Genomic DNA, 27,303 nt, shown 5'->3' with positions numbered 1-27,303 from the left:
TTGTAGATCTTCATCAGAACAACACATTTCACTGCACCTCTCTGGAGAGACAATAAAACATTAATATTTTTTAAACACGCTTTTTGTAAGTAGTTAGGCCCGACTGTCCTCTTCTTCAAGATTAGCTGGAACTAAGATTATGGATACACTGACATGATACATGCCTCTCCGCCCCCCTGACGATGTTGCCCGCGCTATAGACGGCTAGATTGGTCCGCTAATACCCTCAGCAGCCCTACTTCTCGCGGCTATGTCCTGGTCAACTCGCAACAGTTCCAGCAATACCTGGTAGGATGGCAGCGGACATGCTCGGCGAAGAGATGGCCCGGCGGAGGAGGACTAGAGTCTAACCTCAGGTGGTGCTACAGCTGTGGGACAGTTTCGGGAGAACACAGGTGGACCTGTTTGCATCTCAGCAGAACACTCATTGCTGGATCTCCTTGGCTGACCCCTCCAGGCCCTCTGCTCGATCAGGCTCGGGGGGGGACACTGTGGCATCCAGACCCGCACCGCCTCCAGCTTTGGGCTTGGCTTCTGAGAGGCGTTAGTGGACCAGTCTAGGCCTTCAAGACAATGTGGTGAACACGTTGCGGCGCGCCAGGGCTTCCTCCACCAATGTGTCATATCAAATGTGGATGGGGCATATTCTGTACCTGGTGTGAGAGTCGTATGTGCAAACAATTTTACGGTTTTCACAGTCACTGCTCGATGCAGGCTGAGCAGCATCCACATTGAGAGTGTATGTAGCCGCTATCTCGCCATGACGACGGCCAGGAGGGACCCATGGGTGGCCACCCATTGGTCTCCAAGGCCTACATTCAATCAGATCAAGCGTTAACCAGCGATAGCAGATGGTGGTGTCGGAGGGGTAACCGGTTGGAGCTGTCAAAACGGTGAGCAGCTCCAGGTCATTGTCACGAAGCCACACCCGCCACCACTCAGAAGTTCAGAAACTAGAAAGCGTAGGCTATATAGAAATAATTACGCTCAAAATTGAAAATTAATTTCTATCATCCTAATGGTGGTGTAGATTACATCCGGTGTTAGAACTGGTTAACAAGGCTGCATGGGATTTCTCTTAATGCGACTCCGTGCAGCCAATGGCAATGTCCACTGGATCTGGTGACACCCATATATAGCTTTGATTGTTGTTCCATGTTCTGTTTTTTGGATTGTTTTTATTATTTATATATATATATATATTTTTTGCGGCTTGGGTATGAGAAAAGCACTTTACAAATTAAATGAATGTATTATTATTATTATTATTAATGTTCACTTTAGGTATAATTCCAGGAGCTGCTTGTGGATTGGACAGTTCTAACACAGTTCCGCCTCCGACACCGTCAAAACAACAGCTAAAGCGGAACTGATTGAATCAGGCCGCAAGTTTATGAATGGAGTTCGTCGTCTGTTCAGCAATGGCCTGCTTGGTGCCAAGTTGGGACCTTGATGTGGTGCTGTCGGTGCTTGCTAAGCAGCCTTCGAGCCCCTAGAGTCGATGTCTTGGGAGCACCTATCCATGAAGGTGACATTCCTGTTGGCTATTACCTAATAGGGTGTGAACTTCATGCTTTTTCAGAGAGCACTGAAAAGGGACCAGACAAGAGGAGTATCATCCTCCGTCTTAACCCCTCAATTTTAGCCAACGGTTCTGTCTGACAGACGTGAACCGGCCCTTACATTTGTCCGCATATGCCCCTCCTGCAACTCTGTGTGAGCTGGGTGTTTCTGCAAAAGTGTGCAAGGTGATGTTGTCTGAAATCAATATTAATATAAATCAGTATCAATATTTTTTATGTATCAATAACCTGGGGTTTTACTACAAGGTATAGACCAGTGATAATGGAAATAGATCACTACATTTCTGTCAGTAACTGAATTGAAGGACAAGAAATTGTCACAGGTGACTCCTGATAACTAACAGCTTGGGACTGATGTGACAGCGTACACTAAACCAGAGAAAACGGTTATCAAGAGATATTATAAAGAATATTATTGAATTGGGGCTGGAAAAACACTGTAGTTCACTTAAAAGAGAGTTTGCACTTATACAAAATGCACTTATCAGGAGACAACTGTACATCATTACTCCCAAAATATTCAAACAATTTCATGTGTGAGCAGCATTGGGTTAAAATGAATGAGAAATACACTTAAAGACAGATGGAAAGAGATGGAATGTATCAATAATGTCAGTCAGACCATTCTCTCATCACCCTGGGAGACAGGAAGTAAGTGGTTTCTGGTATCAAATCCTAGATGCCATACCTGCCGTTGTGCCCTTGAGCAAGGCACTTAACCCCCCACAACAATTTATCCACGGGCGCTGTAGTATGGCCGTCCCCTGCTCCAACCTCTATGTATGTGTCTCTTTCGGATAAAAGCGGAAGTCAAATTTCCTTTGGACCTTGTGCACAATTACTTAGTGTCAAATTTGATTTACATAGAATGTTTTGCTAAAGTCAATCGCTTTAAGATGAGCAGATAAGTCCAACTTTATTGTCCATTAAATTTAAACAGAATGAAAATGTGTCGTTGGCGCTCTGAGTTACACTAAAACGATAAAAACATACATAAAACATACAGAAACACATTAAACATTTACATGTCAGAATGAAACACATTAAACATTTACATGTCAGAATGAAATGTCAGACTAAAACACATTACACATTTACATGTCAGAATGAAACACATTAAACATTTACATGTCAGAATGAAATGTCAGACTGAATCACATTTCACATTTACATGTCAGAATGAAATGTCAGACTGAAACACATTAAACATTTACATGTCAGAATGAAATGTCAGAATGAAACAAATTAAACATTTACATGTCAGAATGAAATGTCAGACTGAATCACATTTCACATTTACATGTCAGAATGAAATGTCAGACTGAAACACATTACACATTTACATGTCAGAATGAAATGTCAGACTGAAACACATTAAACATTTACATGTCAGAATGAAACACATTAAACATTTACATGTCAGAATGAAATGTCAGACTGAAACACATTTCACATTTACATGTCAGAATGAAATGTCAGACTGAAACACATTACACATTTACATGTCAGAATGAAATGTCAGAATGAAACACATTAAACATTTACATGTCAGAATGAAATGTCAGAATGAAACACATGAAACATTTACATGTCAGAATGAAATGTCAGAATGAAACACAATAAACATTTACATGTCAGAATGAAATGTCAGAATGAAACACAATAAACATTTACATGTCAGAATGAAATGTCAGACTGAAACACATGAAACATTTACATGTCAGAATGAAATGTCAGAATGAAACACATTACACATTTACATGTCAGAATGAAATGTCAGACTGAAACACATTAAACATTTACATGTCAGAATGAAATGTCAGACTGAAACACATTAAACATTTACATGTCAGAATGAAATGTCAGACTGAAACACATTAAACATTTACATGTCAGAATGAAATGTCAGACTGAATCACATTTCACATTTACATGTCAGAATGAAATGTCAGACTGAAACACATTACACATTTACATGTCAGAATGAAATGTCAGACTGAAACACATTAAACATTTACATGTCAGAATGAAATGTCAGACTGAATCACATTTCACATTTACATGTCAGAATGAAATGTCAGACTGAAACACATTACACATTTACATGTCAGAATGAAATGTCAGAATGAAACACATTAAACATTTACATGTCAGAATGAAATGTCAGAATGAAACACATTACACATTTACATGTCAGAATGAAATGTCAGACTGAAACACATGAAACATTTACATGTCAAAATGAAATGTCAGAATGAAACACATGAAACATTTACATGTCAGAATGAAATGTCAGAATGAAACACAATAAACATTTACATGTCAGAATGAAATGTCAGAATGAAACACAATAAACATTTACATGTCAGAATGAAATGTCAGACTGAAACACATTACACATTTACATGTCAGAATGAAATGTCAGACTGAAACACATGAAACATTTACATGTCAGAATGAAATGTCAGAATGAAACACATTACACATTTACATGTCAGAATGAAATGTCAGACTGAAACACATGAAACATTTACATGTCAAAATGAAATGTCAGAATGAAACACATGAAACATTTACATGTCAGAATGAAATGTCAGAATGAAACACAATAAACATTTACATGTCAGAATGAAATGTCAGAATGAAACACAATAAACATTTACATGTCAGAATGAAATGTCAGACTGAAACACATGAAACATTTACATGTCAGAATGAAATGTCAGAATGAAACACATGAAACATTTACATGTCAGAATGAAATGTCAGACTGAAACACATGAAACATTTACATGTCAGAATGAAATGTCAGAATGAAACACATGAAACATTTACATGTCAGAATGAAATGTCAGAATGAAACACATTACACATTTACATGTCAGAATGAAATGTCAGAATGAAACACATGAAACATTTACATGTCAGACTGAAACACATGAAACATTTACAGTGGGGGAAAAAAGTATTTAGTCAGCCACCAATTGTGCAAGTTCTCCCACTTAAAAAGATGAGAGAGGCCTGTAATTTTCATCATAGGTACACGTCAACTATGACAGACAAAATAAGATTTTTTTTCTCCAGAAAATCACATTGTAGGATTTTTAATGAATTTATTTGCAAATTATGGTGGAAAATAAGTATTTGGTCAATAACAAAAGTTTCTCAATACTTTGTTATATACCCTTTGCTGGCAATGACACAGGTCAAACGTTTCTGTAAGTCTTCACAAGGTTTTCACACACTGTTGCTGGTATTTTGTCCCATTCCTCCATGCAGATCTCCTCTAGAGCAGTGATGTTTGGGGCTGTCGCTGGGCAACACAGACTTTCAACTCCCTCCAAAGATTTTCTATGGGGTTGAGATCTGGAGACTGGCTAGGCCACTCCAGGACCTTGAAATGCTTCTTACGAAGCCACTCCTTCGTTGCCCGGGCGGTGTGTTTGGGATCATTGTCATGCTGAAAGACCCAGCCACGTTTCATCTTCAATGCCCTTGCTGATGGAAGGAGGTTTTCACTCAAAATCTCACGATACATGGCCCCATTCATTCTTTCCTTTACACGGATCAGTCGTCCTGGTCCCTTTGCAGAAAAACAGCCCCAAAGCATGATGTTTCCACCCCCATGCTTCACAGTAGGTATGGTGTTCTTTGGATGCAACTCAGCATTCTTTGTCCTCCAAACACGACGAGTTGAGTTTTTACCAAAAAGTTATATTTTGGTTTCATCTGACCATATGACATTCTCCCAATCCTCTTCTGGATCATCCAAATGCACTCTAGCAAACTTCAGACGGGCCTGGACATGTACTGGCTTAAGCAGGGGGACACGTCTGGCACTGCAGGATTTGAGTCCCTGGCGGCGTAGTGTGTTACTGATGGTAGGCTTTGTTACTTTGGTCCCAGCTCTCTACAGGTCATTCACTAGGTCCCCTCATGTGGTTCTGGGATTTTTGCTCACCGTTCTTGTGACCATTTTGACCCCACGGGGTGAGATCTTGCGTGGAGCCCCAGATCGAGGGAGATTATCAGTGGTCTTGTATGTCTTCCATTTCCTAATAATTGCTCCCACAGTTGATTTCTTCAAACCAAGCTGCTTACCTATTGCAGATTTAGTCTTCCCAGCCTGGTGCAGGTCTACAATTTTGTTTCTGGTGTCCTTTGACAGCTCTTTGGTCTTGGCCATAGTGGAGTTTGGAGTGTGACTGTTTGAGGTTGTGGACAGGTGTCTTTTATACTGATAACAAGTTCAAACAGGTGCCATTAATACAGGTAACGAGTGGAGGACAGAGGAGCCTCTTAAAGAAGAAGTTACAGGTCTGTGAGAGCCAGAAATCTTGCTTGTTTGTAGGTGACCAAATACTTATTTTCCACCATAATTTGCAAATAAATTCATTAAAAATCCTACAATGTGATTTTCTGGAATTTTTTTTCTCCATTTGTCACCTATGATGAAAATTACAGGCCTCTCTCATCTTTTTATGTGGGAGAACTTGCACAATTGGTGGCTGACTAAATACTTTTTTTCCCCACTGTTTATCGTATAGCAATACATATCGTATCGGCACCTAAGTATGATGATATGGTTTTGTGAGGTCCCTGGTGATTCAATACATATCGTATCGGCACTTAGAGTGGCATATCTTGGCATTTTTCCTATTTTGGTGCCTTACAGTTACCTGACAGACAATCTCTTTGTCCTAATGTTCTTTCCTCTTTCAGTTTCTGTCCTGTTTCCTTTCTTTGTGGACTTTATCCACATGCCTCAACAGATTAGTCTTCTGAGTGAATCTTTTACCACAGACTGAGCAGCCATGTTGTTTATCTCCTGTGTGAATCAGTTTGTGCCTCCTTAGGTCCGCCTTCCGATTGAAGCTTTTCCCGCAGTCACCACAGCTAAATGGTTTATCTCCTGTGTGAGTCAGTTTGTGCATGGTTAGGTGCCCCTTCCGATAGAAGCTTTTCCCGCAGTCACCACAGCAAAATGATTTCTCTCCTGTGTGAGTCAGTTTGTGCAGGGTTAGGTACCCCTTCTGATTAAAGCTTTTCCCACAGTCACCACAACTAAATGGTTTCTCTCCTGTGTGAATCCGCATATGATCAGTTAGGACGTTCTTGAGACTAAAGCTTTTGCCACAGTCACCACAACTAAATAATTTCTCTCCTGTGTGAGTCAGTATATGCCTCCGTAGGTCCCCTTTCTGATGGAAGCTTCTCCCACAGTCACCACAGCTAAATCGTTTCTCTCTTGTGTGAAACTCTCCTGTGTGAATCATCATGTGCCTGGACAAATCTCCTTTGTGTTTGAAGGTCTTTCCACAAACAGGGCAGGTGCAGGGTTTCCCACCTTGACAGAGTCTGACATGGGCCTTCAGTTTACAGGTGGAGTTGTAGCGTTTTTTGCAGAAGCGGCATTCACTGGGTCTCTTCTTGGTGAGAGTCACATGCCTCTGCAGGTCATCTTTCAGGGCAAACGTTTCACCACAGTCACAGCAGCAGTGAGTATTTCTAGACTTGGTGCTGGGTTTGAAACCGTGTTCCCCCATTGGTGAGTTTCGATCCAATGTTAGGCTGGGATCCAATAGTGGACTGCTGTCAAGTCCTACTGGGTCGCTGCTTACGGCTGAGCTGTGGCTGGAGGCATTGTTCTGATTATCTGGAGGGTCACAGGGAATGTCCAGACCCTTTAGGTGGGTCAGAGTGCCAAAAGGTTTGAGATCCACTGGTTTAGAGTCACTCTCTCTGTTCTCCACAGTCTGGGTTTGGGGAAGAGTCAAGGACTGAAGTGGGTCCTCCTGATCACATTCACTTTTCACACAGGAAGGAGTGAATATAGAGTCTTTGGTATCAAAGAGCCCTTGAAGCTGCTCTTCCTCCTGACTGGTCCTGAGTTCCTCCTGTTCCTCTTTAATCTGTGTGGGCTCTGGGTCCTCCTGCCCCAGACTGGGGCTCCACTCCTGCTCACAGTGCTGCTGCTCAGGGGGAACCTCCTCTTCAGAGACAGAGAGAGAGAGCTGCAGGGAGTCTGGAGGGAAGGAGAGGAGCAGAGGTTACCTAGCTATACAGCCTTGATCCAGAGGTTACCTAGCTATACAGCCTTGATCCAGAGGTTACCTAGCTATACAGCCTTGATCCAGAGGTTACCTAGCTATACAGCCTTGATCCAGAGGTTACCTAGCTATACAGCCTTGATCCAGAGGTTACCTAGCTATACAGCCTTGATCCAGAGGTTACCTAGCTATACAGCCTTGATACAGAGGTTACCTAGCTATACAGCCTTGATCCAGAGGTTACCTAGCTATACAGCCTTGATCCAGAGGTTACCTAGCTATACAGCCTTGATCCAGAGGTTACCTAGCTATACAGCCTTGATCCAGAGGTTACCTAGCTATACAGCCTTGATCCAGAGGTTACCTAGCTATACAGCCTTGATACAGAGGTTACCTAGCTATACAGCCTTGATCCAGAGGTTACCTAGCTATACAGCCTTGATCCAGAGGTTACCTAGCTATACAGCCTTGATCCAGAGGTTACCTAGCTATACAGCCTTGATCCAGAGGTTACCTAGCTATACAGCCTTGATACAGAGGTTACCTAGCTATATAAAACCTCAGAGTTCCGACACCCTAGGTCTGGAAAAAAGATAGTGTTAAAGGCGTGGTCACATGACATGTGATTTACATCCTACGCTGTGTTTGTGACAACATGTACAGTGAGGGAAAAAAGAATTTGATCCCCTGCTGATTTTGTACGTTTGCCCACTGACAAAGACATGATCAGTCTATAATTTGAATGGAAGGTTTATTTGAACAGTGAGAGACAGAATAACAACAACAAAAATCCAGAAAAACGCATGTCAAAAATGTTATAAATTGATTTGCATTTTAATGAGGGAAATAAGTATTTAACCCCCTCTCAATCAGAAAGATTTCTGGCTCCCAGGTGTCTTTTATACAGGTAACGAGCTGAGATTAGGAGCACACTCTTAAAGGGAGTGCTCCTAATCTCAGCTTGTTACCTGTATAAAAGACATATGTCCAAAGAAGCAATCAATCAGATTCCAAACTCTCCACCATGGCCAAGACCAAAGAGCTCTCCAAGGATGTCAGGGACAAGATTGTAGACCTACACAAGGCTGGAATGGGCTACAAGACCATCGCCAAGCAGCTTGGTGAGAAGGTGACAACAGTTGGTGCGATTATTCGCAAATGGAAGATACACAAAAGAACTGTCAATCTCCCTCGGCCTGGGGCTCCATGCAAGATCTCACCTCGTGGAGTTGCAATGATCATGAGAATGGTGAGGAATCCACCCATAACTACACGGGAGGATCTTGTCAATGATCTCAAGGCAGCTGGGACCACAGTCACCAAGAAAACAATTGGTAACACACTACGCCGTGAAGGACTGAAATCCTGCAGCGCCCGCAAAGTCCCCCTGCTCAAGAAAGCACATATACATGCCCGTCTGAAGTTTGCCAATGAACATCTGAATGATTCAGAGGAGAACTGGGTGAAAGTGTTGTGGTCAGATGAGACCAAAATCGAGCTCTTTGGCATCAACTCAACTCACCGTGTTTGGATGAAGAGGAATGCTGCCTATGACCCCAAGAACACCATCCCCACCGTCAAACATGGAGGTGGAAACATTATGCTTTGGGGATGTTTTTCTGCTAAGGGGACAGGACAACTTCACCGCATCAAAGGGACGATGGACAGGGCCATGTACCGTCAAATCCTGGGTGAGAACCTCCTTCCCTCAGCCAGGGCATTGAAAATGGGTCGTGAATGGGTATTCCAGCATGACAATGACCCAAAACACACGGCCAAGGCAACAAAGGAGTGGCTCAAGAAGAACCACATTAAGGTCCTGGAGTGGCCTAGCCAGGCTCCAGACCTTAATCCCATAGAAAATATGTGGAGGGAGCTGAAGGTTTGAGTTGCCAAACGTCAGCCTCGAAACCTTAATGATTTCGAGAAGATCTACAAAGAGGAGAGGGACAAAATCCCTCCTGAGATGTGAGCAAACCTGGTGGCCAACTACAAGAAACGTCTGACCTCTGTGATTGCCAACAAGGGTTTTGCCACCAAGTACTAAGTAATGTTTTGCAGAGGGGTCAAATACTTATTTCCCTCATTAAAATGCAAATCAATTTATAACATTTTTGACATGCGTTTTTCTGGATTTTTTTATTGTTATTCTGTCTCTCACTGTTCAAATAAACCTACCATTAAAATTATAGACTGATCATTTCTTTGTCAGTGGGCAAACGTACAAAATCAGCAGGGGATCAAATACTTTTTTGCCTCACTGTACGTGCGCCAGACATCCAGATGCTTGAAACAGAGATGTAGCAAGGACGAAAATGATCTTGTTGCTTGTCACTTTGTCCGGTGCTCTCACAGTGTGTCTTCTCTTCAATTCCAGGTGGAAGTGGCACCAAGAGGAGGAGACAACTCTGCTGGATACAGTGGCTTTTGAAAGTATTCACCCCCCTTAACACCTGGAATTAAAATTGATTTTTGGGGGGTTTGTATCATTTGATTTACACAACAAGCCTACCACTTTGAAGATGCAAAATATTTTTTTGTGTGAAACAAACAAGAACTTGAGTGTGCATAACTATTCACCCCCCCCAAAGTCAATACTTTGTAGAACCACCTTTTGCAGCAATTACAGCTGCAAGTCTCTTGGGGTATGTCTCTATAAGCTTGGCACATCTAGCCACTGGGATTTTTGCCCATTCTTCAAGGCAAAACTGTTCCAGCTCCTTCAAGTTGGATAGGTTCTGCTGGTGTACAGCAATATTTAAGTCATACCACAGATTCTCAATTGGATTGATGTCTGGGCTTTGACTAGGCAATTCCAAGACATTTAAATGTTTCCCCTTAAACCACTCAAGTGCTGCATTAGCAGTATGCTTAGTGTCATTGTCCTGCTGGAAGGTGAACCTCCGTCCCAGTCTCAAATCTCTGGAAGACTGAAAACAGGTTTCCCTCAAGAATTTCCCTGTATTTAGCGCCATCCATCATTCCTTCAATTCTGACCAGTTTCCCAGTCCATGCCGATGAAAAACATCCCCACAGTGAAGCATGGTGGTGGCAGCATCATGCTGTGGGGATGTTTTTCATCGGCATGATGGTGTTCTCGGGTTGATGAGAGGTGTTGGGTTTGTGCCAGACATAGCGTTTCATTGATGGCCAAAAAGCTCAATTTTAGTCTCATCTGACCAGAGTACCTTCTTCCATATGTTTGGGGAGTCTCCCACATGCCTTTTGGCGAACACCAAACGTGTTTGCTTATTTTTTTCTTTAAGCAATGGCTTTTTTCTGGCCACTCGTCCGTAAAGCCCAGCTCTGTGGAGTGTACAGCTTAAAGTGGTCCTATGGACAGATACTCCAATCTCTGCTGTGGAGCTTTGCAGCTCCTTCAGGGTTATCTTTGCTCTCTTTGTTGCCTCTGATTAATGCCCTCCTTGCCTGGTCTGTGAGTTTTGGTGGGCGGCCCTCTCTTGGCAGGTTTGTTGTGGTACCATATTCTTTCAATTTTATTTATAATGGATTTAATGGTGCTCGGTGGGATGTTCAAAGTTTCGGATATTTTTTTATAACCCAACCCAGATCTGTACTTCTCCACAACTTTGTACCTGACCTGTTTGGACAGCTCCTTGGTCTTCATGGTGCCACTTGCTTAGTGGTGTCCCTTGCTTAGTGGTGTTGCAGACTCTGGGGCCTTTCAGAACAGGTGTATATATACTGAGATCATGTGGCAGATCATGTGACACTTAGATTGTACACATGTTGACTTTATTTAACTAATTATGTGACTTCTGAAGGTAATTGGTTGCACCAGATCTTATTTAGGGGCTTCATAGCAAAGGGGGTGAATACATATGCACACACCACTTTTCTGTTATTTATTTATTAGAATTTTTTGAAACAAGTTATTTTTTTCATTTTACCTCACCAATTTGGACTATTTTGTGTACATGAAATCCAAATAAAAATCCATTAAAATTACAGGTTGTAATGCAACAAAATAGGAAAAACGCCAAGGGGGATGAATACATTTTAGGCCTCCAACTCAATCATCAAGTTTGCAGACGACACAACAGTAGTAGGTAGATCACCAAAAATGACGAGACGGCTTCAAGTTCCTCGGCGTACACATCACTGACAATCTGAAATGGTCCACCCACACAGACAGGGTGGTGAAGAAGGCGCAACAGCCTCAGGAGGTTGAAGGAATTTCGGCTTGGCCCCTAAGACCCTCAGAAACTTTTACAGATGCACAATTGAGAGCATCCTGACAGGCTGTATAACCGCCTGGTACGGCAACTGCACCGCCCACAACCGCAGGGCTCTCCAGAGGGTGGTGCGGTCTGCACAACGTATCACCGGGGGCACACTGCCTGGCCTCCAGGACATCTACAGCACCCGATGTTACAGGAAGGCCAAAAGGATCATCAAGGACATCAACCACCTGAGCCACAGCCTGTTCAGAAGGCGAGGTCACTACAGGTGCATCAAAGCTGGGACCGAGAGACTGGAAAAACAGTTTCTATCTCAAGGCCATCAGACTGTTAAATAGCCATCACTAGCCGGCTACCACCCGGTTACTCAACCCTGCACCTTAGAGGCTGCTGCCCTATATACATAGACATGGAATCACTGGTCACTTGTTAGATTAATTTGTATTTTAAGAATAATGACTAAAGGATTTCACCCCAAATACAGTATAAATGTGTAAACTGTGTTAGAATTATCAACCCACTAACAGAGGGGGGCGGGACTAAACATTCCAGGGTGAAGGAGAAGGTGGAAACTGTTTAAGAAAGCCTCCTAAAGGTGGGCGGAGCAAAGTGCCTTTGTGTGTCAAGAGGTATAAAACAGGAGTGTATGGGTTTTGGCGCCAGAGCTCTCCATGAATAAAAATACAGATCATTCTTGCTGGTTGTGGACCTTGAATCATTTATGATTAAAACCAGAGCCTTACAACCCCTGGTAATGATTCAAGCTTAGGTTGAATTAGAGATAGAAATTCTCTTAACATCACTTTAATAATGAAAACTGTAACATACTGCATTCTACTGTATTTTAGTCAATGCCACTCCGACACTGCTCATCCTAATATTTATATATTTCTTAATTCCATTATTTTACTTTTTAGATTTGTGTATTGTTGTGAATTGTTAGATACTACTGCACTGTTGGACCAAGGAATACAAGCATTTCGCTACACACACAATAACATTTCCTAAATATGTGTAGGTAACCAATTACATTTGATTTGAAGTACAGAGAGATCCTTGATGAAAACCTGCTCCAGAGCACTCAGGACCTCAGACTGGGGCGAAGGTTCACCTTCCAACAGGACAACGACCCTAAGCACACAGCCAAGACAACGCAGGAATGGCTTCGGGACAAGTCTCTGAATGTCCTTGAGTGGCCCAGCCAGAGCCCGGACTTGAACCCAATCTAACATCTCTGCAGAGACCAGAAAATAGCTGTGCAGCGATGCTCCCCACCCAACCTGACAGAGCTTGAGAGGATCTGCAGAGAAAAATGGGAGAAACTCCCCAAATACAGGTGTGCCAAGCTTGTAGCGTCATACCCAAGAAGACTCGAGGCTGTAATCGCTGCCAAAGGTGCTTCAACAAAGTACTGAGTAAAGGGTCTGAAAAATTATTTCAGTTTTTCATAACTTTGCAAAAATATCTAAACGGGTTTTCCTTTGTCATTATGGGGTATTGTGTGTAGATTGATGAGGGAAAAAAACAATTTTATAAATTTTTGAATAAGGCTGTAACGTAAACAAAATGTGGAATAAGTCAAGCGGTCTGAATACTTTCCGAATGCACTGTAGTGTTATATATGTGTTGACCTTTCATTTTAGTCTGATAGTTTGTATTGCTCTCTGTTGGAGAGTATAGGTTCCTTGTACAAACACCTCATTTTTTATTTGTACATGTGTCTTGTTCTAGTAGAATTACATCTATATGCAGGGGTGCACATAACTGGTACGCAGGTACGCAAGCGCGACAAAAATCAGGAAAGCGTAATGCAACTTGTGTTACTACGCGCCTTTGCGTACTTGACCGATCTTCTCATCTAACCTTACACATGACATGTTGCTTGTCAACTACTGTCAGGGATGTCCAAAAAGCAACAGACATTATGCAGCTTCTTTGGCGTTTCGCCACCTACAAAGAAACGCCAACTGGAGCCAGAGCCGAAGAAAATACTTTTTTCGGAAAAGTGGCTCCAAGATGTGCAGTGGCTTGAAGCTAACGATGAGCGCACTGAAATGTGGTGCAAGATTTGCCGCTCAAATCCACATCTAGCAGACAAAACGGGTGCATTTTATAAAGGCTCAAAGAATTTCAACCATCCTTTATTTGACAAACATGAAAAGAGCAAGGAGCACACGAATGTGGCGCAAGCCATTGCTAAGCTAGCCGAGAAGAAATGTCCAGTCGCCCACTTGCCAGATGGCGAGACAAGCTGAATGAAGAACAGCGGCAAGCTCTGTTTAATATTTATCTCCTCGCCTTCCATAAAGCTAAACACGCACGTCCCATGTCTTCCTATTCTGAGGATGTTCCTTTACTGAAGCGGCTAGGAGTAAATGTCGGAGGTGCATATCATTCAGGTGAAGGGGGCACACAGATCATGCAGAGCATCGCTCACACCATCATCGGGGAGTTACGAGCCAAGTTGCAGTCTGCTGAATTTTGGGGGCTGCTTTTTGATGGATCTGAGGACATCACAAAAACTGAGCAGGAAATCATTTACATTGTGTCTGTGTCCAGCAACGGAGAGTTTACTTTGGACTTTATTGGACTGATTTAATTGGGTGCTGACCGAACCGCGCAGGCCATAACAGACGGACTTGTGAGACTTTTCCAGGACACAGGCTTGGATGACTGGACAACAAAGTTGGTCGCTGTGTGCACAGACGGGGCTGCTGTCAATCTACAACGGCGTTGTGCCAAAACTCTGGCAACTTGCTGCAGTTGGAGACTCCCTTGTGCACATTCTGTGCACCGCACACACACTGGAGAATTGCGCGAAATCAGCTGATCGCAACGTTCCTTACTGTGAGGCATTTAATCGCCCTGTGGTCAAGCTGCTGCAGTTTTATTTACAAAAAGGTGGAGCAAAGATAACTGCTGCACTGAATAAGCTATGTGAAGAAAATGGGATCTCCTTTGTGAAACTGGGTAAGTTTCATAATATCAGATGGTCTGCATGGAGGCATGGAACACTGTTAAAAATATCAAGACTATTGCCAGCCATTAAAATGCAACTGGTTACGAGTGATAACAGTGACTTGCAGCATATCTGCACAGAGCGTTTTCAGTGCTTTCTGTCAAACATGCTTGACATTTGCAACATTTTGAAGACCACATCCATTAGGTTTCAGAAGGAAAAGCTGACCATTGAACTCATGGTGGCCATTGGACAGTTCACACTTCTGCTTGATGGTGAAAGCCACAGGGCACACACTGTTTCCAATGCTGATGCTGACAGAGACAAGACACACTTACTCAGGGGGTTAATTGAAGAGTTTGAAATCAGATATGACTCCCTCAAGTCATGTGATCATTTCTTACTATTTGATCCTTCAACATGGCCTCAGTAAATGCAAGACCTCCACAGTTTTGGAAACACAACAGTTTGCAGCATTCTCAAGAAATATGAGGCCACCTTGCAACTTGACAAAGATACCACTGTGACAGAATGGATGCGCTTAAAGCAGGCAGGAAAACGCCTGGGAGCCTCTTCTGTGTATGACTTGGTCCAAATAGTAAATACAAGTAACCCAGATGCTTACTCCAAAATCAACAAGGTGGTTAAGCTGTCTCTTACACTGCCTTTAAGCAGTGCAGCTTGGGAGAGGGGATTCTCACATCTCAACATAATAAAAACCAAGTACAGATCTCGTCTGTCACATGCTCGTCTCTCAGCCCTGATGCACATTCACCTGTCAAAGCAGACCACAGAGACATTTGACCCAAAGCCTGCTGCTAGACAGCTAATCGGAGGCTCAACCAAGGACAGGGAGGTGCATCTGCAGCATCTTCATCATCTACCATGCAGGAAGCTGAAGCAGAGGACAGTGGGGGCGACACTGAAGAGGACAGTGAGGAAGACTGCACTTATTAAGACCACGCTACATATGGGATGAGTACCAGACACCATCTGCTGGTACTCACCTGAGTAACTCACTGAAAAAGTTATGTGCACCCCTGTCTATATGTACTGTTCTCTCTGATATGACATCTAGTGGCCCTTTGGTTTACTTTAGATTACAACAGGTGTGTGTAATTATCTCTGGCTTGCTAAGGCTGCCCAAGTCTGATCTTTTTCCCATTAATTGGTCATTTGACCAATCAGATCAGCACACAAAAAAAAAAAATCTGGTTTGAAAAATTCTGAATAAACGCAGCGTTAGTGGCCTTATCTGTCCCACTGTTTGTAGAGATTTGCTCTGATGAAGGTTGAATGACTGAAAGCCAATAAAGAAATTTGAATCTGTTTCTTTTTTTTCCTGTTTCTTAACATTCAAATAACTTCCTGGTTTTCGTGACACAGACACGTCTTTATCCATGTACAGTAAAAGTAAATAAAAACATCTTAATTGAGTATTACTGTATGAAGCTATCAGAAGATCTACATACAAACCTATTCTACATAGTTTTATCTCCGGTGAGATCCGCAGCAGTCTCCGTAGTCGATCATTCTCCTCCTGGTACTCCGCTACTGTTTTCGCAAATGCCCCAGAAATCTCCACAGCAGCAAACACCGTTAAACACTCATTTAAAAACTCTCGAAACAACTGTAGTTTAGACATTTTCAGTCGACTGAGAGTTGGGTGTTCAGCTAGTATGGCTTCTTGAAGCGGGTCCTCCAGAACACATTCACTTTTAACACAGGAAGGAGTACATTTGAACTCTATGATATCAGCCTCCAGCCCTCGAAGCAGCTCTTCCTCCTGACTGGTCCTGAGTTCCTCCTGTTCCTCTTTAATCTGTGTGGGCTCTGGGTCCTCCTGCCCCAGACTGGGGCTCCACTTCTGCTCACTGTGCTGCTGCTCAGGGGGAACCTCCTCTTCAGAGACAGAGAGCTGCAGGGAGTCTGGAGGGAAGGAGAGGGGGAGCAGATGTTACCACAGTCCCCAAATCCAGAACTAATTCCAGAAAGCGTCCAGTATTATATAGAGCCATTGTTGCATGGAACTCTGTTCCATCTCATACAGCTCAAATAAACAGCAAACCTGGTTTAAATAAAACGGATAAAGCAACACCTCACGGCACAACGCCTCTCCCCTATTTGACTTAGATATGTTGTGTGTATGTACAGTCGTGGTCAAAAGTTGAGAATGACACAAGTATTGGTCTTCACAAAGTTTGCTGCTTCAGTGTTTTTAGATATTTTGGTCAGATGTTACTATGGTATACTGAAGTATAATTACAAGCATTCCATAAGTGTCAAAGGCTTTTATTGACAATTACATTAAGTTTATGCAAAGAGTCAATATTTGCAGTGTTGACCCTTCTTTTTCAAGACCTCTGCAATCCGCCCTGGCATGCTGTCAATTAACTTCTGGGCCACATCCTGACTGATGGCAGCCCATTCTTACATAATCAATGCTTGGAGTTTGTCAGAATTTGTGGGTTTTTGTTTGTCCACCCGCCTCTTGGGGATTGACCACAAGTTCTCAATGGGGAGTTTCCTGGCCATGGACCCAAAATGTCGATGTTTTGTTCCCCGAGCCACTTAGTTATCACTTTTGCCTTATGGCAAGGTGCTCCATCATGCTGGAAAGGGCATTGTTCGTCACCAAACTGTTCTTGGATGGTTGGGAGAAGTTGCTCTCGGAGGATGTGTTGGTACCATTCTTTATTCATGGCTGTGTTCTTAGGCAGAATTGTGAGTGAGCCCACTCCCTTGGCTGAGAAGCAACCCCACACATGAATGGTCTCAGGATGCTTTACTGTTGGCATGATACAGGACTGATGGTAGCACTCACCTTGTCTTCTCCGGACAAGCTTTTTTCCGGATGCACTCACACCTGCCTGCTGCCATTCCTGAGCAAGCTCTGCACTTGTGGTGCCCCGATCCCGCAGTTGAATCTAGCTGGAGGTAAGCAGGAGGTAAGCTTCTCATATGGTGTTGAGTAAAGCTTAACCATGTATTAGATCGTAGGTAGGTAGTTAGCTGTAGTTAGGTATTGTATTTATTATAGGTTAGTATTGTTGTTATTGTAGGTTTCCGTAGGTAACTGTAGGTTAGTATCGAAGCACGAGGCTAGCTAGCTAGCGGGTAGCTACTGGTAACGATTAGCAACGCTGGAGAGCTGGTTCCAATGTTAATGTAGTGCTAGCCAACGTTTAATTTTTTGCTTAACCATGTATTAGATCGTAGGTAGGTAGTTAGCCGTAGTTAGGTATTGTATTTATTATAGGTTAGTATTGTTGTTATTGTAGGTTTCCGTAGGTAACTGTAGGTTAGTATCGAAGCACGAGGCTAGCTAGCTAGCGGGTAGCTACTGGTAACGATTAGCAACGCTAGAGAGCTGGTTCCAATGTTAATGTAGTGCTAGCCAACGTTTAATTTTTGCTTAACCATGTATTAGATCGTAGGTAGGTAGTTAGCCGTAGTTAGGTATTGTATTTATTATAGGTTGTATTGTTGTTATTGTAGGTTTCCGTAGGTAATTGTAGGTTAGTATCGAAGCACGAGGCTAGCTAGCTAGCGGGTAGCTACTGGTAACGATTAGCAACGCTGGAGAGCTGGTTCCAATGTTAATGTAGTGCTAGCCAATGTTTAATTTTTTGCTGCGTTATGCGTTATGAAAGGAACTAGACACGGACTTGAATTATCTGTTTAGTGTGCTAACACACTCTTGGCAGTTTGTTGTAACCAAGTATTGATGCTAAATTGTGTGTTAATGGATGCTAGCTTGCAAGTTAGCTACGGCGTCATAGCTAGGCATCGTGGGTTGTTGTGTGTAGTTACTGCGTCTTGGCAGTGCCGGCTGTAGCACGAAGCGAGCTACCTAGCCGTTTTTTTTTTTTTTTGTTTTGTTTTGTTTTTTTGAACAGAGTCAGAGTCAACACAATAGCCATTGTGTGCCGGGTGTAGCACGAAGCTAGCTAGCTAGCCGTTCTTCAAACAAAGTCAACACAGTGGCCATTGCTAGCTACCCAACACGACCAGCTAACTGTACGGTAGTAGCTAAATACAATATACTTGTCCTAGCTAGCCAACGTCTAATCATTGCTGCGTCATGAAAGGAACTTGACACAGACACGAATGATCTGTTTAGTGTGTTATCACACTATTGGTGGTTTGTTGTGACCAAGTGTTGGTGCTAAACGGTGTGTTATTGTTATTGGATGCTAGCTTGCTAGTTAGCTATGGTGTCATAGTTGGCTAGCTGAATAAAGTGGGTTGAGTCTATTCCTTTAAACATTGAACCGCTGTGGTTCACAACAATTCTGATTTCTAAAGGCGGAAGTTGGGAGAGTTTTTGTTCGGGTGGTTCAGTGAAACAATTTTAGTTTCTGAGGTAGAAGTTTTTGGTGAGGGAGGCCCTGCTCTCTCCGCTCCCAGATGCTTAGCTCATTTCATTCCGATCTCCTCTGCATTTTTGTAGCCATTTGCTACAGCCTGTCAACTATGCCTCTGCCTATCCCTGTTCTCTCCTCTCTGCACAGGCTACACAAACGCACCACACCGCGTGGCTGCTGCCTCTCTAACCTGGTGGTCCCTGCACGCACCACCCACGTGGAGTTCCAGGTCGCAGGCAGCCTCTGGAACTGCCGTTCTGCTGCCAACAAAGCTGACTTCATCCCAGCCTATGCCAACCTCCAGTCCCTCGACTTCCTGGCGCTGACGGAAACATGGATCACCACTGAAAACACTGCTACTCCTACTGCTCTCTCCTCGTCTGACCATGTGTTCTCGCATACCCCGAGAGCATCTGGTCAGAGGGGTGGTGGTACAGGAATCCTCATCTCTCCCAAGTGGACATTCTCAATTTTTCCCCTAACCCATCTGTCTATCTCCTCATTTGAATTCCATGCTGTCACAGTCACTAGCCCATTTAAGCTTAATATCCTTGTCATCTATCGCCCTCCAGGTTCCCTTGGAGAGTTCATCAATGAGCTTGACGCCTTGATAAGTTCCTTCCCTGAGGATGGCTCACCCCTCACAGTTTTGGGGGATTTCAACCTCCCTATGTCCACATTTGACTCATTTCTCTCTGCCTCCTTCTTTCCACTCCTCTCCTCTTTTGACCTCACCCTCTCACCGTCCCCCCCTACTCACAAGGCAGGCAATACGCTTGACCTCATCTTCACTAGATGCTGCTCCTCTACTAATCTCACTGCAACTCCCCTCCATGTCTCCGACCACTACTTTGTTTCCTTTTCTCTCTCGCTCTCCTCCCACACTACTCACTCTGCCCCTACACAGATGGTAATGCGCCGCCGCAACCTTCGCTCTCTCTCTCCCACTACTCTCTCCTCTTCCATCCTATCATCTCTTCCCTCTGCTCAATCCTTCTCCCTCCAATCTCCTGATTCTGCCTCCTCAACCCTCCTCTCCTCCCTTTCTGCATCCTTTGACTCTCTGTGTCCCCTATCCTCCCGGCCGGCTCGGTCCTCCCCTCCAGCTCCGTGGCTTGATGACTCATTGCGAGCTCACAGAACAGAGCTCCGGGCAGCGGAGCGGAAATGGAAGAAAACTAAACTCCCTGCCGACCTGGCATCTTTTCACTCCCTCCTCTCTACATTTTCTTCATCTGTTTCTGCTGCTAAGGCCACCTTCTACCACTCTAAATTCCAAGCATCTGCCTCTAACCCTAGGAAGCTCTTTGCCACATTTTCCTCCCTCCTGAATCCTCCCCTCCTCTCTCTCTCTCTGTGGATGACTTCGTCAACCACTTTGAAAAGAAGGTTGATGACATCCGATCCTCGTTTGTTAAGTCTAATGACACTGCTGGTCCTGCTCACACTGCCCTACCCTATGCTTTGACTTCTTTCTCCCCTCTCTCTCCAGATAAAATCCTGCGACTTGTGACTGCAGGCCGCCCAACAACCTGCCCGCTTGACCCCATCCCCTCCTCCCTTCTCCAGACCATCTCCGGTGACCTTCTCCCCTACCTCACCTCGCTGATCAACTCATCCTTGACCGCTGGCCATGTCCCTTCCGTCTTCAAGAGAGCGAGAGTTGCTCCCCTTCTCAAAAAACCAACACTCGACCCCACTGATGTCAACAACTACAGACCAGTATCCCTTCTTTCTTTTCTTTCCAAAACTATTGAGCGTGCCGTCTTTAGCCAACTCTCTTGCTATCTCTCTCAGAATGACCTTCTTGATCCAAACCAATCAGGTTTCAGGACTGGTCATTCAACTGAGACTGCTCTTCTCTGTGTCACGGAGACTCTCCGCACTGCTAAAGCTAACTCTCTCTCCTCTGCTCTTGTCCTTCTAGACCTGTCTGCTGCCTTTGATACTGTGAACCATCAGATCCTCCTCTCCACCCTCTCCGAGCTGGGCATCTCCGGCGCGGCTCACTCCTGGATTGCGTCCTACCTGACCGGTCGCTCCTACCAAGTGGCGTGGCGAGAAGCTGTCTCCGCACCACGTGCTCTCACCACTGGTGTCCCCCAGGGCTCAGTTCTAGGCCCTCTCCTTTTCTCCCTATACACCAAGTCACTTGGCTCTGTCATATCCTCACATGGCCTTTCCTATCATTGCTACGCTGACGATACACAACTAATCTTCTCCTTTCCCCCTTCTGATAACCAGGTGGCGAATCGCATCTCTGCATGTCTGGCAGACATATCAGTATGGATGACGGATCACCACCTCAAGCTGAACCCTGGCAAGACGGAGCTGCTCTTCCTCCCGGGGAAGGACTGCCCGTTCCATGATCTCGCCATCACGGTTGACAACTCCGCTGTGTCCTCCTCCCAGAGTGCGAAGAGCCTAGGCGTGACCCTGGACAACACCCTGTCGTTCTCCGCCAACATCAAGGCGGTGACCCGCTCCTGCAGGTTCATGCTCTACAACATTCGGAGAGTACGACCCTGCCTTACACAGGAAGCGGCACAGGTCCTAATCCAGGCACTTGTCATCTCCCGTCTGGACTACTGCAACTCGCTGTTGGCTGGCCTCCCTGCCTGTGCCATTAAACCCCTACAACTCATCCAGAATGCCGCAGCCCGTCTGGTGTTCAACCTTCCCAAGTTCTCTCACGTCACCCCCCTCCTCCGCACACTCCACTGGCTTCCAGTTGAAGCTCGCATCCGCTACAAGACCATGGTGCTTGCCTATGGAGCAGTGAGGGGAACGGCACCTCTGTACCTTCAGGCTCTGATCAGTCCCTACACCCAAACGAGGGCATTGCGTTCATCCACCTCTGGCCTGCTGGCTCCCCTTCCTCTGCGGAAGCATAGCTCCCGCTCAGCCCAGTCAAAACTGTTCGCTGCTCTGGCACCCCAATGGTGGAACAAGCTCCCTCACGACGCCAGGACAGCGGAGTCACTCACCACCTTCCGGAGACATTTGAAACCCCACCTCTTTAAGGAATACCTGGGATAGGATAAAGTGTTCCTTCTAACCCCCCCCCCCCCCCCCAATTGTAAAGTGGTTATCCCACTGGCTATAGGGTGAACGTACCAATTTGTGAGTCGCTCTGGCTAAGAGCGTCTGCTAAATGACGTTAATGTGCCCTTGAGCAAGGCACTTAACCCTAATTGCTCCTGTAAGTCGCTCTGGATAAGAGCGTCTGCTAAATGACTAAAATGTAAATGTAAAAATGTCTTTAGGAGACGGTCCTGGCGCTTGCTGGACTTCTTGTGTGCCCTGAAGCCTTCTTCACAACAATTGAACCTCTCTCCTTGAAGTTCTTGATGATCCGATAAATTATTGATTTAGGTGCAATCTTACTAGCAGCAATATCCTTGCCTGTGAAGCCCTTTTTGTGCAAAGCAATGATGACGGCACGTGTTTCCTTGCAGGTAACCATGGTTAACAATGATTTCAAGCACCACCCTCCTTTTAAAGCTTCCAGTCTGTTATTCTAACTCAATCAGCATGACAGGGTGATCTCCAGCCTTGTCCTCATCAACACTCTCACCTGTGTTAATGAGAGAACCACTGACATGATGTCAGCTGGTCCTTTTGTGGCAAGGCTGAAATGCAGTGGAAATCTTTTTGGGGGATTAAGTTCATTTTCATGGCAAAGAGGCACTTTGCAATTAAATGCAATTCATCTGATCACACTTCATAACATTCTGGAGTATATGCAAATTGCCATCATAAAAACTGAGGCAGCAGACTTTGTGAAAATTAATATTTGTGTCATTCTCAAAACTTTTGATCACGACTGTACTGATATGTAGGCTACGTGTGCCTTTTTAAAAACATTTATGTAGTTCTGTCCTTGAGCTGTTCTTGTCTATTACTGTTCTGTATTATGTCATGTTTCATGTTTTGTGTGGAACCCAGGAAGAGTAGCTGCTGCTTTGGGAATCCTAATAAAATACCAAATTACCACAGTATGAGTCATAATACCCACAAAACCTAACGGTCAAACAGGGAAATGGTTCTAATCGTTTTTCCACCATTCATTTTTCCCATAAGGGATTTTACAATGACTTAAAATAAGGACTGTGTTTCATGTAGGCTTACCCTGGCGTGAACTTTTGATAACTGTGTAAATCTCTCTAGGACAAGGTGACATTTATCAATATATTCACTTCTATTCATCCCCCAAAAATGAAATGCTAATTAGCTCCTAATGTGGCTATCATAAAGTGGTGATCAGTTAACAGTTCATCAATAAAGTGGAACTATAGCTAGCTATCAGTCTCTACATACGAACCAATTCGACATAGTTGTATGTCTGGTGTCAACCTCAAACGCAGCATTCTCCGTAGCTGATCATTCTCCTCCTGGTACTCCACTACCGTTTTCTCAACTGCCCCGAAAATCTCCACAGCAGCCGCCGTTAAACGCTCATTTAAAAACACACGCAACAACTGTAGTTTAGACATTTTCTGTCAAATTAGAGTTGGGTAGCCTATTTAGCTTAGTCAGTAAGTCTTTCTTTACGCCACACAAGGAACATATTTTTTTTACTCGTTACCAATCCTACTTCCGTGTTCTAGTGAAGGAATCTTAAGACATCCTTTGTTCTAGTAGTTGGTGACGAACCCCAACAGCGCCGCCAGCTGGATGGGAGTTTACTGTGCAAGGCAGCCTACAGACCAGTAGGAAAGGAAAACGATGACTACATGTAGATAAACAGTGGTTAACATTAGTATAGGATGATCTGGGAGAATCAATTATTCATCAGGAGTCAACTGTTTATCATTACTCCATACAAGATAAAATCAACATGAATGAGCAGCATTAGTAACTTTTGTAACGTCTGAGATCCCCAGAGATTGGAAAGCTACCACGGTCATCCCCCTCTTCAAAGGGGGTGACACTCTAGATCCAAACTGTTACAGACCTATATCCATCCTGCCCTGCCTTTCAAAAGTTTTTGAAAGCCAAGTTAACAAACAGATCACAGACCATTTCGAATCACACCGTACCTTCTCCGCTATGCAATCCGGTTTCCGAGCTGGTCATGGGTGCACCTCAGCCACGCTCAAGGTCCTAAACGATATTATAACCGTGATCGATAATAGACAGTACTGTGCAGCCGTCTTCATCGACCTGGCTAAGGCTTTCGACTCTGTCAACCACCGCATTCTTATTGGCAGACTAAATAGCCTTGGTTTCTCAAATGACTGCCTCGCCTGGTTCACCAACTACTTCTCAGATAGAGTTCAATGTGTCAAATCGGAGGGCCTGTTGTCTGGACCTATGGCAGTTTCTATGGGGGTGCCACAGTGTTCAATTCTTGGGCAGACTCTTTTCTCCATGTATATCAATGATGTCGCTCTTGCTGCTGGTGACTCTCAGATCCACCTCTACGCAGACGACACCATTTTGTATACATCTGGCCCTTCATTGGACACTGTGTTAACAAACCTCCAAACGAGCTTCAATGCCATACAACACTCCTTCCGTAGCCTCCAACTGCTCTTAAACACTAGTAAAACTAAATGCATGCTCTTCAATCGAACGCTGCTGGCACCCGCCCACCCGACTAGAATCACTACTCTCGACGGGTCTGACCTAGAGTATGTGGACAACTACAAATAACTAGGTGTCTGGTTAGACTGTAAACTCTCCTTCCAGACTCACATGAAGCATCTCCAATCCAATGTTAAATCTAGAATTGGCTTCCTATTTCGCAACAAAGCCTCCTTCACTCATGCTGCCAAACATGCCCTCGTAAAACTGACTATCCTACCGATCCTTGACTTCGGCGATGTCATTTACAAAATAGCTCCAGGGAGTGCTTCAGTGGCTGCTGGTGCACACCAGCTCTCTGCGGTGGACTCTGATCAGGCTCACCCCCTTTAACAGAAAGGAGCGGGATAGCCACTTCGATAGAGCCATCAAACACGCACTCATCACCAACAGTTGATGGAGTCTGTGTTGATTTGAGTGCCGGCTGTGGGAGTTGAACCATCGCTGGAGTGGACTGAGATGGTTCTGCTGGGCCACCATCAGTAGGCCGAGTCTCTGTTGGCACCGACATCGACACGGCTCATCCAAGCCGGAAACGATTGAGGTAGGATAATTACTCTCACCTGGAGGGAGAAGTGCCCTCATGAGAGTCTATGGAGGTAAATCACTCACTTCTGTGAGGGTTCAGGTGAGTCTTCTACTCCTTCAGGGTGAGGCCCAGAACTATCATGTGGTTCAAGAGGGTCCTCGTGTCCGTTGTGGCCTATTCTCTGGATGGGGCACAGACCAGCCAATCGTCCAGGTAAGGCAGTTACTCCTCCAGTAGAATGCACCACCACAGAAAAAAAGCCAAAGGCTGGCCGGCCAGCCGAAATGCTGCAGTAACAGTGTCCGCCATGCAATGTGAGAGTCTATTCGGATATACCCTAGCCCAGAACTCTCTCACCCATAGTAAACGAAGAATAACTGATAAAGCTTTCGTATTGCCTGTGTCTGTGAAAATAAGTACAGTGAGGGAAAAAAGTATTTGATCCCCTGCTGATTTTGTACGTTTGCCCACTGACAAAGAAATGATCAGTCTATAATTTTAATGGTAGGTTTATTTGAACAGTGAGAGACAGAATAACAACAACAAAAATACAGAAAAACACATGTCAAAAATGTTATAAATTGATTTGCATTTTAATGAGGGAAATAAGTATTTGACACCCTCTCAATCAGAAAGATTTCTGGTTCCCAGGTGTATTTTATACAGGTAACGAGCTGAGATTAGGAGCACACTCTTAAAGGGAGTGCTCCTAATCTCAGCTTGTTACCTGTATAAAAGACACTTGTCCACAGAAGCAATCAATCAATCAGATTCCAAACTCTCCACCATGGCCAAGACCAAAGAGCTCTCCAAGGATGTCAGGGACAAGATTGTAGACCTACACAAGGCTGGAATGGGCTACAAGACCATCGCCAAGCAGCTTGGTGAGAAGGTGACAACAGTTGGTGCGATTATTCGCAAAAGGAAGAAACACAAAAGACCTGTCAATCTCCCTCGGCCTGGGGCTCCATGCAAGATCTCACCTCGTGGAGTTGCAATGATCATGAGAACGGTGAGGAATCAGCCCAGAACTACACGGGAGGCTCTTGTCAATGATCTCAAGGCAGCTGGGACCATAGTCACCAAGAAAACAATTGGTAACACACTACGCCGTGAAGGAATGAAATCCTGCAGCGCCCGCAAGGTCCCCCTGCTCAAGAAAGCACATATACAGGGGCGTCTGAAGTTTGCTAATGAACATCTGAATGATTCAGAGGAGAACTGGGTGAAAGTGTTGTGGTCAGATGAGACCAACATAGAGCTCTTTGGCATCAACTCAACTCGCCGTGTTTGGAGGAGGAGGAATGCTGCCTATGACCCCAAGAACACCATCCCCACCGTCAAACATGGATGTGGAAACATTATGCTTTGGGGGTGTTTTTCTGCTAAGGGGACAGGACAACTTCACTGCATCAAAGGGACGATGGATGGGGCCATGTACCGTCAAATCTTGGGTGAGAACCTCCTTCCATCAGCCAGAGCATTGAAAATGGGTCGTGGATGGGTATTCCAGCATGACAATGACCCAAAACACATGGCCAAGGCAACAAAGGAGTGGCTCAAGAAGAAGCACATTAAGGTCCTGGAGTGGCCTAGCCAGTCTCCAGACCTTAATCCCATAGAAAATCTGTGGAGGGAGTTGAAGGTTCGAGTTGCCAAACGTCAGCCTCGAAACCTTAATGACTTGGAGAAGATCTGCAAAGAGGAGTGGAACAAAATCCCTCCTGAGATGTGTGCAAACCTGGTGGCCAACTACAAGAAACGTCTGACCTCTGTGATTGCCAACAAGGCTAAATCATGTTTTGCAGAGGGGTCAAATACTTACTTCCCTCATTAAAATGCTAATCAATTTATAACATTTTTGACATGCGTTTTTCTGGAAATAAACCTACCATTAAAATTATAGACTGATCATGTCTTTGTCAGTGGGCAAACGTACAAAATCAGCAGGGGATCAAATACTTTTTTGCCTCACTGTAGGTGTCCATTTCCCTCGACGCAACAGTGTGAGGGTCGTATGTGGA

General features: G+C 44.4%; 1 protein-coding gene across 1 annotated transcript; it reads right to left on the bottom strand.

The window, feature by feature from the left end:
* Positions 1–6,143: 6,143 nt before the first annotated feature.
* On the bottom strand, positions 6,144–23,769 carry LOC311118629 (uncharacterized protein). The gene is made up of 3 exons (XM_084193421.1): positions 23,486–23,769; positions 16,271–16,723; positions 6,144–7,608 (listed from the first exon to the last, which is right to left on the bottom strand). Exons 1-3 carry the CDS (start codon positions 23,655–23,657, stop codon positions 6,302–6,304), a joined length of 1,932 nt encoding a protein of 643 aa, XP_084049547.1. The 5' UTR covers positions 23,658–23,769; the 3' UTR covers positions 6,144–6,301.
* Positions 23,770–27,303: the final 3,534 nt, after the last annotated feature.

This window comes from Coregonus lavaretus (genome assembly GCF_964263955.1).
Source record: "Coregonus lavaretus genome assembly, contig: HAP1_SCAFFOLD_573, whole genome shotgun sequence".
Lineage (NCBI taxonomy): Eukaryota > Metazoa > Chordata > Actinopteri > Salmoniformes > Salmonidae > Coregonus > Coregonus lavaretus.
Note: the sequence above shows the minus strand (reverse complement) of the source record. Positions and strands in the feature narration are given on the sequence as shown.